The sequence below is a fragment of the Gigantopelta aegis genome, chromosome 2 (genome assembly GCF_016097555.1).
Source record: "Gigantopelta aegis isolate Gae_Host chromosome 2, Gae_host_genome, whole genome shotgun sequence".
Classification (NCBI taxonomy): domain Eukaryota; kingdom Metazoa; phylum Mollusca; class Gastropoda; order Neomphalida; family Peltospiridae; genus Gigantopelta; species Gigantopelta aegis.
The window spans coordinates 37,932,960-37,954,319 of NC_054700.1; the positions used below are offsets into that span (position 1 = coordinate 37,932,960).

General features: G+C 38.3%; 1 protein-coding gene across 1 annotated transcript in view; it reads right to left on the reverse strand.

Annotated features, from left to right (window-relative positions):
* The window catches only part of LOC121388419 (kinesin-like protein KIF15), a 67,588-nt gene extending 46,870 nt beyond the window's left edge, over positions 1–20,718 (reverse strand). Inside the window, exons 1-6 of the mRNA XM_041519731.1 lie at positions 20,655–20,718; positions 15,320–15,344; positions 12,632–12,809; positions 10,416–10,492; positions 5,480–5,517; positions 1,937–2,037 (exon numbers count right to left, since the gene is read on the reverse strand). Of these exons, the coding sequence (XP_041375665.1) occupies positions 1,937–2,037; positions 5,480–5,517; positions 10,416–10,492; positions 12,632–12,809; positions 15,320–15,344; positions 20,655–20,664 (429 nt within the window). The 5' untranslated portion in view covers positions 20,665–20,718. The remainder of the gene's footprint in view (positions 1–1,936; positions 2,038–5,479; positions 5,518–10,415; positions 10,493–12,631; positions 12,810–15,319; positions 15,345–20,654) is intronic.
* Between the last annotated feature and the right edge of the window lie 642 nt (positions 20,719–21,360).

Below are 21,360 nucleotides of genomic sequence, written 5' to 3' on the forward strand. Positions count from 1 at the left end.
CCACTAGAGCACATTGATTTATTAATCATTGCCTATTGGATGTCAAACATGTTAATTTTTCCGTCATAGAGAGGAAACCCGCTACATTTTTCAATTAGTAGCAAGGAATCTTTTATATGCCCCATCCCAGACAGGATAGCACATACTATGACCTTTGATATACCAGTTGTGGTGCACTGGTGTGCCTTCTAGAGACAATAAATAACTAACCAAACATTTGCATAAGCTAGACAATCATGTATGTTCCTTTTCTTAAAGTTAGATTTCCTCATTTGCTTTTGAATAAATTCAACTTATAAGTTATAAATACTGATGTTAAAAAAAGAGAAAAGAATTATTATTAAACAAAATAAATTAAACCCCAATTGGACACAATATGAGGGATCTAGTTAATTCCAGGGTTCTAGAAGTAGGAACTTACCAGGTCAGGGTTCTAAACTTGATTCTGCTTATGTCTATGGGGACAACAATAACAATAAAATGACAGGGCTTCTAGAATTTTGATAAAATCCACTAGCCATGGGATCAGTGATTTTAAAAATGTACTAGCCACAATTAAAAATTCACTAGCCCTACTTTATGTCAAGTTTACTAATACATATAGAAATAATCTGATGTCATCTAAAGAGGGAGATCTTTAGAGCTTAAAAACACTAACATTGCAGGCGGGGTGTGGGCAGGATATTCATATTTACAAAACAAATTTGAATGCATCATTTCACAATGTTTTTTCACTAGCCGTCAGGCATGGCAATAGAAGTTATTTACTAGCCCAACACTGAATATCACTAGCCTTGGGAGTGGGGCTACCATAATCTGGAAGCCCTGAATGATAATAAGTTTGTAAAAATCCTAGGTTCTTGCGTAGCGTAACGTAAACTCTATTAACGTGCCTCTATCCAATTAAGGTTCAGGCACATCTCTCCAATCCCAAACCCAATCTCTGGCATGGCCAGTGGTCAAGTGTGGGACAGAAAAATTATTATTAATGGGACAATTTTGAATTATTTATAAAAAGGGGTAGAGGAAACATTTTATGTGTAGTTCAAGTAACCTATGGTATTTATATAGAAAATAGTTTTAATTAATTTAGTGTGATGCTTATTTTTGACTGGGCATTTCCAAAAAAGGTAAATAAAACAATAAAAATTTACACAATTTATATGCCATATAGGTTCTAGTCAGCAATCAGTAAGCAATACTGGTTCTCAGAAAGGTTTTATTCAACCAATTTCTGCAACTAATCTCATTTTCAATATTTTAATCAATAAATATTCCATGTATTTCTAAATAACCATCAGGTTTCACCTCAAGGCTCAATTTGGTTACTCGCTGTACCTTAACCTCAATCAAGGGGAAGATGAATATCATTTTCTTTTAGTATGTCCATATTATGCTTTGAGCAGGAAATATTTCATACCGGAATACTTAATAGTAAATCCTTCAAGAGAAAAAATTTATTTATTGATTTCTATCCAAAATATAAAGTGTATAAAAGGAATAGCCTTGTTTTTAAAAAGAAATCTGCCAGTTTAAATTGAATATACATGTATTGTAATTTGTACACACATAGTGCACAATTAATTTGTTTTTAAAAGTAGTTATCTTGGTCATGTGGCCTCAATAACTGAATAAATATCGTCTTGTCTTGCACCTTAATGATCCTCAGGCTCTAGGATTTTAAAATTTTAACCCTGGAATAAGCAACTCAATGAAATACAGTAGAATCTTGTTGGGTCGAACTCGGACGGGTCGAATACACCGCAACACTCGAACCAACAACGAAGTCCCGAGTTACACTTACACAAATGTTCACTGAATGGTTGGGTCAAACTAACTGATGGGTCAACACTTTCTCAAGCACTGATGGGGCTCAAGCCAATGGGATTCGACTGTATATCAAAGTGTATGACTGTCAAGTAGGTAAATGACATACTATGTTTTTCTCTCGGTTGATTAAGTCAAACAGATACTCAAAGCTGCGTGGTATAATTCCTCTATGTTCATGCTCAAAGTTTGTCCCGTGTTCTGCAGGGCCTAAAATTAGAAAAAAACATATTTACACTGGAATACTACCGGTATATAAATATCAGGTTCATGGGTCTAGCTTGGGATTTTCAGGTTGTACGCAGACTTTTTCGGCGATGGAATAAAACGCTATTGGCATAGAGCATACACACATTTACATTATATACCAAAAAAATATTTGTAATCTCAGATGGTACATAGCTGCGTACCTGCGTATATGGAAGCTAGACCCCTTAGGGTTAACAAATTACTGATGACAACTAAGTATTTTACAAAATTGATCCATCAATCGAATAAAAATTTGTAAAAAAAAAGAGGAAATATGATAAGATAACTCAGCCATTTTGTCCTTTTGTAACTGCAGTTAAAACTGTTAAAAGAGTGTTTTGTTTAATGACACCACTAGAGCACATTGATTTATTTATTGTCGGTTATTGGATGTCAAACATTTGGTAAATCTGACATTTAGTCTTATCCAGAGAAAACCTGCTACAGTAGTAGCAAGGGATCTTTCACATGCACTACCCCATAGACACGATAGCACATACCACAGCACTGGATGGAATAAGAAATATTTTGTAACTACAGTCAAAACCTCTAAACTGGACAACCATGAGACAAAGTAAAAAGTTTGGTTTTAAGGGAAATCTTGTTTGCAGAGGATCCAATTTTGAGGCATTTGACTGCACCACCTTTCAATGAAATAATCTGGGATTATTATTATTATTTATTTTTTATAGAATGATGTGAAGGATTATAAATAATCCAATTCATTGAGCATGGCTCTATTGAATACTTCCACCAAATACCAGACCACAAGATTGCAGCTTTGACAAAAAAAAAAAAAAAAAATGTCCATGCAAAAACCCCAAAACAATCAGGGTGGGTGACAGCTCGCTAGATTCATCTCCTATATTTAACACATGGTCACTTCTAACAAAACGCAATTTCATCAACTTCATTTTTACCTGTATAATTTTTTATTTTAAGGGGCAGGACGTAGCCCAGTGGTACAGCGCTCGCTCGATGAGCGGTCGGTGTGAGATCAATCCCCATCAATTGCCACATTGTGCTATTTCTCATTCCAGCCAGTACACCACGACTGGTATATCAAAGGCTGTGGTATGTACTACCCTGTCTGTGGGATGGTGCATATAAAAGATCCCTTGCTGCTAATCGAAAAGAGTAGCCCATGAAGTGATGACAGTGGGTTTTCTCTCTCAATATCTGTTTGGTCCTTAACCATATGTCTGACACCATATAACCGTAAATAAAAATGTGTTGAGTGTCGTTAAATAAAACATTTCTTTTTTTTTTTTTTTCAAAGCATAAGTGGGGACATTTATGATGCCAGGGGCTGGCATGCATAAATGTCAGCTGAAGATTCACAAACAACTGTAGCCATCGGCCATTCTTGCTGTTACTTGCTGTTTCTACCTAATTTCTAATAGAGGCTATATGGCATCAGACATATGGTTAAGGACCACCCAGATATTGAGAGAGGAAACCTGTTGTCGCCACTTCATGGGCTACTCTTTTCGATTAGCAGCAAGGAATCTTTTATATGCACCATCCCACAGACAGGATAGTACATACCATGACCTTTGTTACACTACTTGTGGAGCACTGGCTGGAACAGAAATAGCCCAATGGGTACACCGATGGGGATCCATCCTAGACTGACCACGCATCAAGCAAACACTTTACCACTGAGTTACATCCCGCCCCCTTTACTTGTAGAATGCAAGACAATGCATTTTCTGACATTTAAATTTCACAATTTTCAGGGGGAGTTTTCCTTATAAATTCCGGTGTTTGGCACTCTAGATGTGAGTCCGACACACAAGACTCAGTCGGAGACTGCTTTGATCCCCCATTACAAATCTTCCTGCACGTGTGCCTACTCACTGTTCTTTAACATTTAGTCAATTAAATGAAAATTGCATGTATATTTAATACATCAATTTAATTGGGATACAAATGCGAAAACTTGCAGATGGATAACCTAATTTCATAATATGAAACGATACTACTATTATTACTACATTAGTGAAAAACCGACCATGCAATGGGAATTTCCTGACCTCGTTTTATGTCACATGAGTTGCATGAGCTTACACAGATAAAGCGAAAACTAATTTTACAAAGAGTCTATTTATCAATTTTAGTAATGTGCTGGATCGTAAGGTTCTAAACAGCTTTTTCTTGATCCTTTGTTTTTGGCAATTTACTTCACAGACACCGGATGAAATACCATGACTTACGAATAAAGGCCTAATTTCTTAAATGCCTAAAAAAAGGAGAGGTGCTTATTCAAATGGGTGGGCCTATTTCTGGTCAAATACGATATTCTATATAATAATCAGGAGCCTGACACACACACACACACACACTGTATGTGTATGGGGGGGGGATGGATGGATGGAGGGAGGGGGGGAGAGAGAGAGAGAGAGAGAGAGAGAGAGAGAGAGAGAGAGAGAGAGAGAGAGAGAGAGAGAGAGAGAGAGAGAGAGAGAGAGAGAGGGGGGAGGGGGGGAGAAAGGTTGGGGGTCAGTTATATTTTTCTTATTTACATAACCAATCGAAATCTATGAATGGCCTCGTTGTCATGGCCAAGCTTTGAAATGACGGACAACGCTTGGATGATGCTTGCTGCAAACTACGGAATTAAAAAAATTGCAAGTGTAGCAAAGGGATAAAGAGGCAGTTTGTGTTTGGAAATTTTGATTGCCCGGTGGACTGAATTGTAAATTTTGCTCGTCCGAACAAATGTTTACTCATCTGGGGTGAGCGGACGAATACTTTTGGCCAGCCCCGAGTACATGATTTTAACAGATTATTAAACTGGTGATCTATAACAAAATTCCATCCGATTCTTTTCAGGTTATACAGACTCTCAATCAAGCCTACATTATACTCCAGGGAAGAGTTTATTCAGTATCACGTCTTGATATGCTACATAAGATTCAGAGATCGCTACACAATATTAAAACATCAAAACACTAGTTGCTAATCAATTTTCATTTCACTAAAAATATTGCTAATCAAAATTTTAAAAACAGTGCAGGGCTCAACCTTAGTGGTAGCCTGGGGTGTTTTGGCTCCCAATTTTTTGCTTGGGCTACCAGATGTCTAAACCTGGTAGTCAACCGGGCTTACTAGGCGGGGGCGGGGGGGGGGGGTGGGGGGCGGGGGGTTGTACATCCAGTTACTCCGCAATCAACAAGATGCTTAAACACCTTAAAACCAACCACCTAAAACAACATGTTTAAATAAAAACAAATGATCATGTCTGTGTGTCTGTGTCTGTCTCTGTGTCTCTGTGTCTCTGTGTCTGTGTCTGTGTCTCTCTCTCTCTCTCTCTCTCTCTCAATTTATTAAAATATGGGGCTACCAATTTTACTGAGGGCTACCATATTCCATACTGAAAAAAAGTTCTTTGTAGTCTTACCAATCATGGTGTAAGTTTTCCCTGATCCAGTCTGACCACTGAAAAACAAGTTCAATACAATGGATGCAAAAGTAATCAGTTGTACCTGTATAAAATAAACAAACTTATTTAATAGCTTTTATACAAATAGACATGTAGTACTCAGCTGATCCATAAGAAATCCAGGGCTGGCTCTGGCACTCGCCAAATTCACCAATTGTGAATTTTGAAAGCAGTTGGCGAATTTTATTTTAATTTGGCGAAATAATTTCATGTAATAATTGACATTTTTTACAAAATAACTGTTGGTTTCTGCAATTTTTAATGTTTAATAGACAATTTGGCGAAATAATTTCATGTAATAATTGACATTTTTTAGAAAATAACAGTTGATTTCTGCAATTTTTAATGTTTAATAGACAATTTGGCGAAATAATTTCATGTAATAATTGACATTTTTTAGAAAATAACAGTTGATTTCTGCAATTTTTAATGTTTAATAGACAATTTGGCGAAATAATTTCATGTAATAATTGACATTTTTTACAAAATAACAGTTGATTTCTGCAATTTTTAATGTTTAATAGACAATTTGGAGAAATAATTTCATGTAATAATTGACATTTTTTACAAAATAACAGTTGATTTCTGCAATTTTTAATGTTTAATAAACAATTTGGCGAAATGTTTTGCTGACCCAGAGCTAGCCCTGAAATAATATTTTTTTTTTAGAGATTGTATTGAACAATATGATTACCATATGAACAAATGCTTATTAATATTATGACGTCATGTTCCGAAAGTGACTAGTACAATGCAGGGCTCAAATGTAACTGTCAACGGCAATTGCAGTCATACATGTAGTGATATAAATTGTTGTAGGTCAGGGGTGTCACCGAGAGCACTCTTGTGCCTAAGATCTATATAAAATTACTGCCATCGCACACAATTTTGTACATTTGAAAAAGACTTCATACAGCAAAATATCCTTGCAGTTATGTTTATTTGCTACTTTAAAAAATAAATTCGGTGGGATGTTTCACCCACAGCAGTTTAAAAAAATATTGCCATGGGTTACATGAGCCCTGTAGTGCAGTTATTAGCCTAGCTTAGACTAGAAAGAGGAACAGGCCTTTATGTAAGGCAGGCTTCTATTCAAGGCAGGACTCTTCATTATCTCTGAGACCTCCCCTCTAATCAACGCAGGCTTCTTTACAAGGCAGGCCTCTTCATTATCTCTGAGACCTCTCCTCTAATCAACGCAGGCTTCTATTCAAGGCAGACCTCTTCATTATCTCTGAGACCTCCCCTCTAATCAACGCAGGCTTCTATTCAAGGCAGGCCTCTTCATTATCTCTAAGACCTCCCCTCTAATCAACGCAGGCTTCTATTCAAGGCAGGCCTCTTCATTATCTCTAAGACCTCCCCTCTAATCAACGCAGGCTTCCATTCAAGGCAGGCCTCTTCATTACCTCCTAGACCTCCCTTCTAATCAACGCAGGCTTCTATTCAAGGCAGGCCTCTTCATTACTCCCAAGACCTTCCCTCTAATCAACGCAGGCTTCTTTTCATTACCTCCGAGACCTCCCCTCTAATCAATGCAGGCTTCTATTCATTACCTCCAAGACCTGCTCTCTAATCAATGCAGGCTTCTTTTAATTACCCCTGATACCTCACCTCTAATCAACGCAGGCTTCTATTCAACGCAGGCTTCTTTTCATTACCTCCAAGACCTACCCTCTAATCAACACAGGCTTCTATTCAATGCAGGCTTCTGTTCATTACCTCCGAGACCTCCCCTCTAATCAACGCAGGCTTCTGTTCATTACCTCCGAGACCTCCCCTCTAATCAACGCAGGCTTCTATTCAACGCAGGCTTCTTTTTATTACCTCCAAGACCTACCCTCTAATCAACGCAGGCTTCTATTCAATGCAGGCTTCTGTTCATTACCTCCGAGACCTGCCCTCTAATCAACGCAGGCTTCTATTCAAAGCAGGCTTCTGTTCATTACCTCCGAGACCTCCCCTCTAATCAACGCAGGCTTCTTTTCATTACCTCCGAGACCTGCCCTCTAATCAACGCAGGCTTCTATTCAACGCAGGCTTCTTTTCATTACCTCCGAGACCTGCCCTCTAATCAACGCAGGCTTCTATTCAAAGCAGGCTTCTTTTCATTACCTCCGAGACCTGCCCTCTAATCAACGCAGGCTTCTATTCAAAGCAGGCTTCTTTTCATTACCTCCGAGACCTGCCCTCTAATCAACGCAGGCTTCTATTCAAAGCAGGCTTCTTTTCATTACCTCCGAGACCTGCCCTCTAATCAACGCAGGCTTCTATTCAAAGCAGGCTTCTTTTCATTACCTCCGAGACCTGCCCTCTAATCACCGCAGGCTTCTTTTCATTACCTCCGAGACCTGCCCTCTAATCAACGCAGGCTTCTGTTCATTACCTCCGAGACCTGCCCTCTAATCAACGCAGGCTTCTGTTCATTACCTCCGAGACCTGCCCTCTAATCAACGCAGGCTTCTTTTCATTACCTCCGAGACCTCCCCTCTAATCAACGCAGGCTTCCGTTCATTACCTCCCCTCTAATCAACGCAGGCTTCTGTTCATTACCTCCGAGACCTCCCCTCTAATCAACGCAGGCTTCTTTTCATTACCTCCGAGACCTCCCCTCTAATCAACGCAGGCTTCTGTTCATTACCTGAGACCTCCCCTCTAATCAACACAGGCTTCTGTTCATTACCTCCGAGACCTCCCCTCTAATCAACGCAGGCTTCTTTTCATTACCTCTGAGACCTCCCCTCTAATCAAAGCAGGCTTCTGTTCATTACCTCCGAGACCTCCCCTCTAATCAATGCAGGCTTCTATTCAACGCAGGCTTCTGTACATTACCTCCGAGACCTCCCCTCTAATCAACGCAGGCTTCTGTTCATTACCTCTGAGACCTCCCCTCTAATCAACGCAGGCTTCTGTTCATTACCTCTGAGACCTCCCCTCTAATCAAAGCAGGCTTCTGTTCATTACCTCCGAGACCTCCCCTCTAATCAACGCAGGCTTCTATTCAATGCAGGCTTCTGTTCATTACCTCCAAGACCTGCCCTCTAATCAACGCAGGTTTCTGTTCATTACCTCCGAGACCTCCCCTCTAATCAACGCAGGCTTCTATTCAATGCAGGCTTCTGTTCATTACCTCCAAGACCTGCCCTCTAATCAACGCAGGCTTCTGTTCATTACCTCCAAGACCTGCCCTCTAATCAACGCAGGCTTCTTTTCATTACCTCCGAGACCTCCCCTCTAATCAACGCAGGCTTCTATTCAACGCAGGCTTCTTTTTATTACCTCCAAGACCTACCCTCTAATCAACGCAGGCTTCTATTCAATGCAGGCTTCTGTTCATTACCTCCGAGACCTGCCCTCTAATCAACGCAGGCTTCTATTCAACGCAGGCTTCTTTTCATTACCTCCGAGACCTGCCCTCTAATCAACGCAGGCTTCTATTCAAAGCAGGCTTCTGTTCATTACCTCCGAGACCTCCCCTCTAATCAACGCAGGCTTCTTTTCATTACCTCCGAGACCTGCCCTCTATCAACGCAGGCTTCTTTTCATTACCTCCGAGACCTGCTCTCTAATCAACGCAGGCTTCTATTCAACACAGGCTTCTGTTCATTACCTCCGACACCTCCCCTCTAATCAACGCAGGCTTCTATTCAAAGCAGGCTTCTTTTCATTACCTCCGAGACCTGCCCTCTAATCAACGCAGGCTTCTGTTCATTACCTCCGAGACCTGCCCTCTAATCAACGCAGGCTTCTGTTCATTACCTCCGAGACCTCCCCTCTAATCAACGCAGGCTTCTTTTCATTACCTCCGAGACCTCCCCTCTAATCAAAGCAGGCTTCTATTCAACGCAGGCTTCTGTTCATTACCTCCGAGACCTGCCCTCTAATCAACGCAGGCTTCTGTTCATTACCTCCGAGACCTGCCCTCTAATCAACGCAGGCTTTTGTTCATTACCTCCGAGACCTCCCCTCTAATCAAAGCAGGCTTCTGTTCATTACCTCCGAGACCTCCCCTCTAATCAATGCAGGCTTCTATTCAACGCAGGCTTCTGTTCATTACCTCCGAGACTTCCCCTCTAATCAACGCAGGCTTCTGTTCATTACCTCTGAGACCTGCCCTCTAATCAACGCAGGCTTCTGTTCATTACCTCTGAGACCTCCCCTCTAATCAAAGCAGGCTTCTGTTCATTACCTCTGAGACCTCCCCTCTAATCAAAGTAGGCTTCTGTTCATTACCTCCAAGACCTGCCCTCTAATCAACGCAGGCTTCTTTTCATTACCTCTGAGACCTGCCCTCTAATTGACGCAGGTTTTTATTCAAGAATTTTAACACTTATTTTGTTCAAACATATTTTAATTGTATTGTAGAAATTTAAAACTAGTCTTTAGTCTTTTTGGAACTACTGTATGTTTTCTTAATAAACCATTCAATAACAGCGATTAATAATTTTTTGCTAGTAGACAAAATGAGAAAAGGATGAAAGAAAACCAGAATTCCACTACCATAAACTGTTCCGGTGCACTATGACAATGGTGCAACTGTAAACTAAGTTTCAATTAAATAGGACTGTGTGGTAAAAAAATTTTTATCTAAACAAAACACGAAACTTTAATGCAAAAGTTGACAGTCGCCACCAAAATCTAAAAAATAAGAACTATGTCTGGTCTTTTTACTTTGTAAAGATGAAACAAAAAGTAATGTAATCTACCCTCCCCGTCCCCAAAAAAAACCCAAACCTCTATTTTTTTTAAGTACCCATGTAATATAGATAATAACAAAGTAAATACCCAATCATGATAAACTTGCTGTTGCAGATGAATTTTGCAACAGATTTTTGCAACGGCAACCATGATTCCCAAAGGAAATTTCAAGTGCTGTACTTGTAGTTGTACTTACTATGCAAATATTGTGCCATTGTAGCCTTGGACACAGCTTTCAATCAGTTTCTTGCCAACTGCTGAAAACACAGAGCTCTGGAAAAAATTAAAATAAAAAAAGGATTGGGTTTTTTTTCTTGCAGTGATGAACATAATATTCCAATGTTTTAATGTAGATTGGCCAGGTGGGACTGGCCCTCTTGCATTATGTGGGTGTGTATTTGTAAGCATGAAACATAGGTGGCAGTAGCAGAAGCTTTTGCTGCTGAAAAATATTGCCTCTGAGTCGTTACATGTCAACTCAACCAGAGGTTTTCTGAGTAGGTGATATTCCAGTTACTGGGAAATTTTGCACCCTGAGGGTGGCAACAATCTGTCTTCCCATCGTAAATCAGTGGCACTGGGAGCACATCCCCACTCAAAATTGAAGCAACAACATGCTTTGATCTCTTCAGTTCCGTGGTTCACTCACCACATGGCACAAACTTCAAACCAGTTTGGTCGAAGTTTACTATCAGTTCGTCTGGAATATCGTACTGAACTACATTGGTAGAAATTCTATCTTAAAAATTTGCTTTTGATAGATTCAAAGTTCTGTGATAAAGTTCTAGCACTTGTTGTTGTCTTTACGTTTTCAAAATCCCATCCGATGCAAGAGGGAAGCTGCTCATCTCTTCATTAAAGAGACTGATCCGTCATTTGCTACCAGCAGTCCTGGGTTGCTAGCTTTGAACAATAAGTCCCCTGGAACCTGCTATTGACTGTTATAGATGTGCTGACAACTCCCCCAGCATCAACGGATAGCCTTCAGATAATTTTGAATTGTTTTATCTACATCACCCAGTAGCAGAGGTTGCCCTGTGTTTTCTTTTGGTAAAGTTTCCTCCGCTAATGTAATGTCTTTCTCTGTAGATAAAATATTCCGGCTAACTTTCACCATAAAAGCCCTGTGTCTGTGTCCGATACTTCTTACTGTTGATTCGCTGACAGGTTTATCAAGTTCTTTTGAGAATTTACGACTGCACCTTGCCACCACTTTTCACGTCCTCGATTTAGGCATAGCTATGGCTTTATTCGCAGCATTCATACATGAAGATGGAATCTCGTATTCTGGTCCTCTTAATGGGGACAGCAGAAAACTTTCGTTATTAACAGTAGATTTATTCAACCAGCTCAAAAGACTCATGATTCAACTTTGAATATAAAATGTCTATGTACTGGTATGTGTGCTGTGCTGGTATACTGGGCCAGCTTACTCGTTGAGTATTCATGAATGAAACATGTCAAGCTCAGATTAAATATTAAACACAACACCGTCTGACTCAAATGAATCTTAATTGGCTTTAATTAAAAGCAAAGACAGTGATCAGTTGTCTTAGTAATAGCCTACTGTATTAGCTAATTACAGTTGAGTGATTTATTGTTGAATTTTAAGCTCCGGTGATATCAATCAAATGGAAGCCGACATGAAACTTTCAATCAACAATAACAGTATTCTTGCAAACCATGAAAATAAAAACTACTAACATTTCAGCTTTGTAAAGACTCGAAAAGTGTTTAGGCCCCAAACCACGATAATTTCTGGTTATACGGTATACCAGATTGTGTTTTTCCTCATGGATATTTTAAAAAAATCTAGAAGCTAATCAAATAATACTTTGTAACAACTTCAACGTTTCATCATCAATTACAATCGGTTGGCACCAATTGATTAGAATTAGCTTTAGAAGGATTTGAATTATGAGGACCATGCACCTCTCGTCTTGTTCACCCTTCAAATGGCTAATTTTACCTTAATAACCATTTAATTGTTTTTTCTTTAGGTACACATGAAAACAAACTCAAAACCCAGCATATATTTACATCAATTCCATCATCTGAACAGGAAAACTATTACTATTTATACAGGCATGTGATTAAAACATTTCTAAAAAAGCTGAAAATGATACATGCATGCCAAAGGCACGTAATCAAATGCAGAATGTAAGGAAAATTAATGAAAGGAAAAAAAATTAAAAGCGGAATTCCGCTAATTAGTGGAAGAATCACATGCCTGATTACAGTTAACTTTTCCCCACACAATCGATTATGGCTTTTTGTTATCGATCATCACATCTGTAGAGCCAATTAAAATTGATCACTGGAACATCACTAATAAACACTAAAACTTAACAAAATAGGAAATGGAATCTTGTTTGATACAAAGACATACAAGACTATAAATACATTACATACCTGACCAATGTCGACATCACCGACCTGGTCAAATGTAAAAACCTTAGGTTCGGGTTTTGAGTGGAGTATAACAGCATTTCTGTCCTGATCCACATCCAGGGCCCGGTGCAGCCTCAACTCCCCCTCCCCCAATTCGGGAGGCCGCACCCGCAAGTAAACTTGAATGGCATCACCGTCACTGCAAACAATAGTATAGTAAAAAAATACATGAAAAGGGTTCTAGAATTTTTTTTTAATCTACTAGCCATATTTCACATGCACAGTCTAAGCTAGGACAGGAGAAGCAATGCCATGTTATGACTTCGATTCCGAAAATTACGTCATTACACAGTTTGTGCTTTGTATGATTTTTATTAAGTTGAACCATGTGGATAATAAAAAGGTGTTAATTATACCAAATGGACTGGAAGGATTGTGTCATGTAGCGTCATCCAAATAAAACATTTAGTAAGAAAGAATTTTGTGTTATATTGAACGACACACTTCAACATATATTTACAGTTACATGACATTGGACATGATAAAAAAAAAAAAAAAAATTATTTAACGACGCACTCAACACATTTTATTTACAGTGATATGGCGTCAGACATATGGTGATGGACCACACAGATATTGAGGGAGGAAACTTGCTGTCACCACTTCATGGGCTACTCTTGTTTTTTTCATTTACAGCAAGGGATCTTTTATATGCACCATCCCATAGACAGGATAGCACATATCACGACCTTTGATGTACCAGTCGTGGTGTACTGGCTGGAGCGAGAAATAGCCCAATGGGTCCACTGACGGGGATCGATCCTAAACTGACCACATATCAAGCAAGCACTTTACCACTGGGCTACGTCTCACCCCACTGGACATATATGATTAAGAACCACACAGATAATGGCTGTCAATCCATTGGCAAGTGATATTTTATATAATTGATACAGCATCCAAACACAATAGTACATATTACAGCTTCTGTAAAACCAGCGGTGGAGCACTAGCTGGAACAAACAAAACTCTTGGGGATTTGATACTAATTTAAAAATAAAAAATAAATTGATTTGTCAAAAAATCTGAAATTTCCATATCATACTTAAAGTTAAATAAAGGTCATTTATCAAATATCAGATAAATCCCAATCTACTTTATGAAACTATAAAGCAGTATGCCTGACTATCTCAAATTTCTTACAGAATAGGTCTTTCAAGGTACGAGTGGGATCTACGTTATCTGATTCTCACTCCCAAGAGAAGGGTGTGCCTCAAGGTAGCACCCTGTCACTAACTTTATTTTCTGTGAAAATTAACACTGTAACAGCATCACCCAGTGATTAAAACCTGGTGTTGATAGCTCGTTATGTGTCAATGATTTTCAGATTTGCAACAGGCCGTCCAGTATAAGTATCATTGAATGTCAGTTGCAGCTTTGTTTGAATAAACTTCAACAATAAGGCAACTGACAATGGATTTCAATTCTCAAAGTCAAAAACTGTCTGTATGCATACATGTATCTGCCAGAAAAAGAGGTCATCATTTAGATCCTCAGCCGTTTCTGGACAAAAATCCTGTTCCAGTTGTGGAGGAGACAAAAATTCTGGGGGGTTATTTTTGACAGAAGGCCATCTTTTGCTTAAAGGCCCTCAATATCTTAAAAATTATTGGCAAGACTGAATGGGGAGCAGATCGAAAAGTTATGCTCAGACTTTATAGATCTTTAGTTCAGTCTAAACTAGATTATGGGTACATTGTGTATGGGTCAGCATGTAAGTCTTACTTGCAGATGCTAGATCCTATATACAACCAGGGACTTAGGTTTTGTCGTGGTGCTGTCAAAACATCTCCTGTGGAGACCTTGTACGTCGATGCACACGAAAATAGTTTGCGTGCTAGATGTGCAAAGTTTTTTTTGCAGTATGCTATGAAGATTAAATCAATGCCAAAACATCCTGCACTTAATGCAGTGTTAACTCTTTGATAACAAATATATTAAGTTATGTGATGCGATTCGAACATTTGGTCTTCACATTAAGCAATTTTTTTTTTATCAGTTTCCAACATTGATTTAACAGACATTTTGGAAACACCATCACATTTTATTTTGCCACCTTGGTGTATCAAACCACCAAAAATTGTATTCGATCTTGTGAATGTAAAAAAAGATCGCACAGATGCAGTTATTTATAAACAACATTTCATGGAAATCCAAGAGAGGTACTGTGATTACATTCCTGTTTACAGAGACGGATTAAGGGATGGGAATTCTGTGGCTTCTGCTATAGTTTTTCCATCAGATGCAATAATTTCCACGAGATTGCCCGATTCAGCATCAATATTTACTGTTGAAACTTGGGCAATCATTTAAGCCCTGGAACAGATTAAGGATTCATGTGCATGCAAATATATTATTTTTACAGACTCACTTTTGTGTCTTCAAACCGATGTGTATTTTTGTGGTGGGGCGTCATTAAACATTCATTCATTCATTCTGTAAACACCATTAAACTTTTTAGCCTCTGACAAGTTAGAAAATGTTCACATTAGTACAATGTAGCTCTTGCACTGATTGTCACTTGTTTGGTCCGAATAAAAAAGACATTTCCACTGTATAGAAAGGAAAATCACAATTTGCTCCAAGAACATAAAAACATATGCAAATTACAGGTATGTGTACATGTATGTAAATTTAAAAAGTTCTTACCCAGTGGAGGAACCATCACTCGAAGCTGGAAAATGAAAGCAAACAAAACTATCATTAACATTCCTTCACAAATGAAATCACAAAAGCCTAGTGAAGCCTACTGCACATGATTTTGACAATTACGAGAATAGTTTGTTCAAAAGAAAGAGAAAAGGAGACAAGGAAATCCAGTACTGGCCGTATTTGTTTTTCTTTTATATCCAGATACAAATATCTAGGTAAACGTTTGTTATCTCACATTAAATGTGGATAAAATGATGTATATATTTTATATTATAAACGTTTTGGGGGAAAACATTGTTTCATCATCAAATAATAATTTAACAAATTGATATTTTGCCAAGCAACTCTAAAATTAGATTAAATGAAAAATGAAGACAACATAAAAGGAGTATACTCTTTATTCAAGAACTGAAGACATGATTTTTAAAGAAATACTCTACCTTTCTGAAAATAGGCTAAACCTCAACTTGTTCCAGTGTGAGGCCTGGGTTTTTTCATGGAATTGTGCATTTTACTTACAGTATAATGTGGAGTGTGTTTTTTTATTGCACATGCTTTAACAAAAAATTTTAACATCATGTTATGATTTTAGGGGTGCAGAAAGTACTCACCCGCTCGCCAAATGCAAGTAAAAATTCTGACAGACTTGGCCATTAACTGCTATAAATGATTGGTTACGAGACACATTGGGAGGTACTCTGTAAGGCCACAATGAAGTAATTAAATGGGTATTAACACAGAGTTGGGGGTCTTATCAAATAAACAGCAAATAAAACACTGACAGTAAAGTAAAGTAAAGTTTGTTTTATTTAACGACGCCACTAGAGCACATTGATTTTTAATCTTATCATCGGCTATTGGACGTCAAACATATGGTCATTCTGACACTGTTTTTAGAGGAAACCCGCTGTCGCCACATAGGCTACTCTTTTTTACGACAGGCAGCAAGGGATCTTTTATTTGCGCTTCCCACAGGCAGGATAGCACAAACCATGGCCTTTGTTGAACCAGTTATGGATCACTGGTCGGTGCAAGTGGTTTACACCTACCCATTGAGCCTCACTCAGGGTTTGGAGTCGGTATCTGGATTAAAAATCCCATGCCTCGACTGGGATCCGAACCCAGTACCTACCAGCCTGTAGACCGATGGCCTGCCACGACGCCACCGAGGCCGGTCACAAAACACTGACAGATTACTTAAGAGTGGGTTATGCCAGAAATTCTGCTTTTAATGTACTGCACAAAAGAAAGGAGAGGTGATTGATTCTTTTGCCCTCACTGTAGGTCCAATAGTCAAAACAATTAACAGTAAATTACATATTCCATACTGATTTTCAGCTGTTCCACAGTCTTTACCGTTTAATTTTTGTTCTATGATGTTTCATTATTCATTGTTTTATGAATTTTACTGTCTTATTTTAAACACAAAAGACATGTAATAAAATGTTCCAGAAACGGAACATTTCTTTTAAGTGACCTCAGTTGAATGTGACGTCATAGAATGTTCTCAGACGGGACGTAACCCAGTGGTACAGCGCTCACTAGACGTGCGGTTGGTCTGGGATCGATCCCCATCGGTCGGCCCATTGGGCTATTTCTCATTCCAGCCAGTGCACCACAACTGGTATATCAAAGGTTGTGGTATGTACTACCCTGTCTGTGGGATGGTGCATATAAAAGATCCCATGAAGTGGCGACAGCGGGTTTCCTCTCTCATTATCTGTGTGGTCTATAACCATATGTTTGATGCCATATAACTGTAAATAAAATGTGTCGAGTGCGTCGTTAAATAAAACATTTTTTTCTTTTCTTTCATAGAAAGTATCTCCGAGTGTATCGGCACACCTAAGCATTAAAAGATCATTTTCAATGTGAACACTGTGAAATACTAAAAAAAATGTGTCTCTCACCAATGAAGCAGTGTATAATCTGAGATAAATTTGTAGTGTGACAATTGTGAATTGGATTGACTGTCAAGTAAGGTTTTAAAACTTTGTTTTGTTTGCATTTTTCCATGTTTTCCTTTTCAGTTTAAATAAAAATAACCAAAAAAATAATTATACTGTTTACTATAATTTTAAAAATATGGGAAAGTTTTTTTTTAGACTGGTTTTAACATGCTTAATATCAATACGGCTGAACTACTTCTCGTTTATATTCACGAAAAGACATGATTTTTTTTTTCAAATTATAATATAATTATTGATAATTCAATTATAATAATGTTTAATTGCACCCTTAACAACCAATACATTGATACTTAATTAACCACTGAAAAAAGAACAGCTTTAATTCAATAAAAACACTGACAACATGACAACTTCCAAAGCGTACTTAAAAGCAAAATACCACGTGTGTCCAATCACCAGACGCGCTGATACACCGGACACGGCTGTACTGGAGGCCATTTGTTTTAGGAGTATGTTTATTATATTAGCAGTGTTCAAATTGACTTTATTTTCATTTTACATTACTATAAACACATTTTTATTGTTGTCAGTTTCAAAGTATGGTCCTTCCGGTCAAGTCAAACTTTAGGGTCTCCAAATTACAATAGTATACTCAACTGTACAATACAGCATACAGGCATGACTTGCTCCATCCAGTAGTACCAAGTTCCAGGGTTTCTGCCAGAGGGTAAAATGGGTATGGCGCTATACCCAAATTTGTATTTTTTTAAGTTAACATTTTGACAAAATTAATGACTCATTATTGTATGATTTTCTTAAGCCTAACCCTAAATGTAACCCATTTTCTTTGTGGAGGAGGCCCCCCTATAGCCCCTGTTGACTGTGGTTGCATTCAATTCCATAGCACCATACCCAAAAATGTCTTTCTGGCAGAAACACTGCTAACTAATCACTTTTACACCAGAAATTGAACGCCTGTGGGCACACCAACACACACAGTGCACGGGGCACGTTATGTCAATACTCTCTTAAAGTGCACGGCAAGCTGCTTCCCTCTATGGGTAAGACTTTCCTTTGGCACTGTCACATATAAAGAACATTATAAATACTTATCATAAATAGAGTAAGGTTAGTGACAGTGCCAAAGAAAAGTCCTTCCCCTCTATATAGCATATTTAAAATGGCAGGGGACTTTTGACGGTTGTCCTTAGAAGATTTATTTTGTTAGTAATGATACAAGTACTTCAATCAGGATTTAGGGACCACGGTAGATTAAACATTTTTGGTTTGTGTGTCCATTTCCTGATTTGTTACACTATTTCGGTTAAAAACATTTGAAACATGTATGGTGCCACAAGTTTTGAAAACCAACTACATATGCCATCGACGTCCCAAACTGTGTTCACCTAACAACAAAAACACAAATACGATATTTACGGAAATACTATTCTACATTTTTCAGCTACGATACGTGAAACAAAATAGATTGCAATCAATTAACATAAAAAATGTACAATGTGGACATAAAACAAATCCATTCGAGTAAATAAAAGTGAAACACCCTCCTGTAAACAAGAAAGCGTGCGACATTTCTAACTGCGTTCAGGCACATGTGTTTGCCAAAAGTATCATATTGTGCATGTGCGGTTCGTCATTTTCCATTTTTAAGGCAACTACATAAACAAATATGTTTCTTAACTATGTAGACGACGAACACTTAGTTTAATAAAAAAAAATAAGGAAAAATTCAATTTTTCAAGCGTTCTGATCCAGTCCGCGTTTTATCAACACACATCGCTAACACCTGATGTTAATACTGATAGGCATTACGTTTATACCAGTTAATAGTTTGTAAAATATCATTTTTTTTAATGAACTGATTCTTAACACAATTTATATACTCAAAATTATTTACAATAGTTATGAATGGATTATGAATACTATTCACTATAATAAAGCCACAAATATGTAGCATACCTTTTGCAGATCGAATATAATAATTGAAAAAAAATTGTAACAGCAGGGGTCTTAAAAATTAAATGCTTTGGCCTTGTTGATCTGGCACGTGTGAGGTCATGTGACAGGCACCAAATGTTAATTCATCTTTCTCCATTTTAAGTCAATTTCTACGAGTCATGAATATCGGTAATTTTAAGGAATAAACAAAAACGACTTAGTAAAATTAATGGTTTTAGGGGTTTGTAAAGTTTTGCATTTAGATACTTACTTGTCTGAACTTTATTGTTTATGAAAATGTTCCTGAACTGTGAAGCAAAACCTCATAAATGAACAACATGCCGAGGACAACAAATCGGATGTTGATAAAATATAACGTGATTGCGCGAGCCATGCACGAGAAAACAAACGGAAATGTTTTTATTTAACAATGCACTCAACACATTTTATTTACAGTTATATGGCGTCAGACATATGGTTAAGGACCACACAGATAATGATATTAAGAGAGGAAACCTGCTGTCGCCACATCATAAGCTACTCTTTTCAATTAGCAGCAAGGGATCTTTTATATGCACCATCCCACAGACAGGATAGTACATACCACGGCCTCTGTTACACCAGTTGTGGAGCACTGGCTGGAACAAAAAATAGCCCAATGGGTCCACCGACAGGGATCGATCCTAGACTGCCCGTGCATCAAGTGAACGCTTTATCACTGGGCTACGTCCCACCCCTGAGAAAACAAACAGAAGCATAACGCAGTTAGGGACGTTGACAATAGGGTATGTAACAAGGTTCCAACGTAAAAGAACCACACATTTTACGTCTCCTCGGACTAACACACACACACACACACAGAAGAAAATGGTTTATTTAACGACACACTCAACACATTTGATTTACGGTTATGTGGTGTTGGACATATGGTTAAACTTAAGAACCACACAGATATTGATAACTGAGGGAGGAAACCCGCTGTCGCCAATTCATGGCTCTACTCTTTTCGATAAGCAGCAAGGGATCTTTTATATGCACCATCCCTCAGAGTAGCACATACCACGGTAGTTCACCAAAGTAAACATCTACGGTCCGTTTTTTAACATTTATTGGTATAATTGGACCAGCAATAAACATCACAATAATAAATATCGTGCCGGAGACGTTTATCTTGATAAACTAATACCACGGCCTTTGATATATCAGTCGTGGTGCACTGGCTGGAACGAAAAATAGCCCAATGGGCCCACCGACGGGGATCGATCCCACACCGACCGTGCATTGAGCGAGCGCTGTACTACTCAGAGTCAGTGACAGTCCCATCATACCATGGGCTACGTCCCGCCCCACACACAGTGTCACACGTATTTATACAGCGTATTTAATTTATCTCACTTGCGCTCGCTTTTAGATTTCACCTAGTTAATATTATGATATGTCCTTTAGAGTTCAGCATGAATACTTACAAGCACTCATCGCACCAACTTGAATAAAATTGAAAGATAATAACTTAAAACTGGCGGCATAAGGTTCGAGATTTTGCGAGATTTTAATATTCTGGTGTATTTTCTCCCATATTGACGGAACACTAACTCTTTACTTGTGTATCACCTCTAGGTGGAGGTCGACGTGTGGGAAGAGGTTGCAAATGAACCACTACATAATTTTACATGGATTACAACTAATTTTGAGGGTAGAATGATGAAAAGAAATGGTCAAAAAAGACCTCTGGTTAGCACATTTTCACGGAATATCTGTATAATTTTTTGGCCCATTTTTTCCCGAATTTGAGGTTTTGCAGAATCCAAATAGTGGCTTCAAAAAGGATTTCGTTCTACCCGAGAGAGTCAAAGTGACCACCATGATTATTCTATGTAGGATGATGTGCTGCATCATAGTCCAGCAGACTTAAACTTTGAAAAGTGTGTGTGTGGGGGGGGGGGGGGGGGGGGTCACCAGAGGTAATTAAAGGTCAAGGGCCGTAGGGGGTAAAAATTAAAACATTTGTAGCAAATCTTTTCTTCATAAATATTATCTTCACAGACCTAACTTTTATGTGGGATTAGGCTTACTTCTAAACACAAACAATACACTGAATTAGCCACATTGTTGCTTTAATATTTTGATTTCCATACTATTGATCACTACAAAATCTCAACTTTAACGTAATTT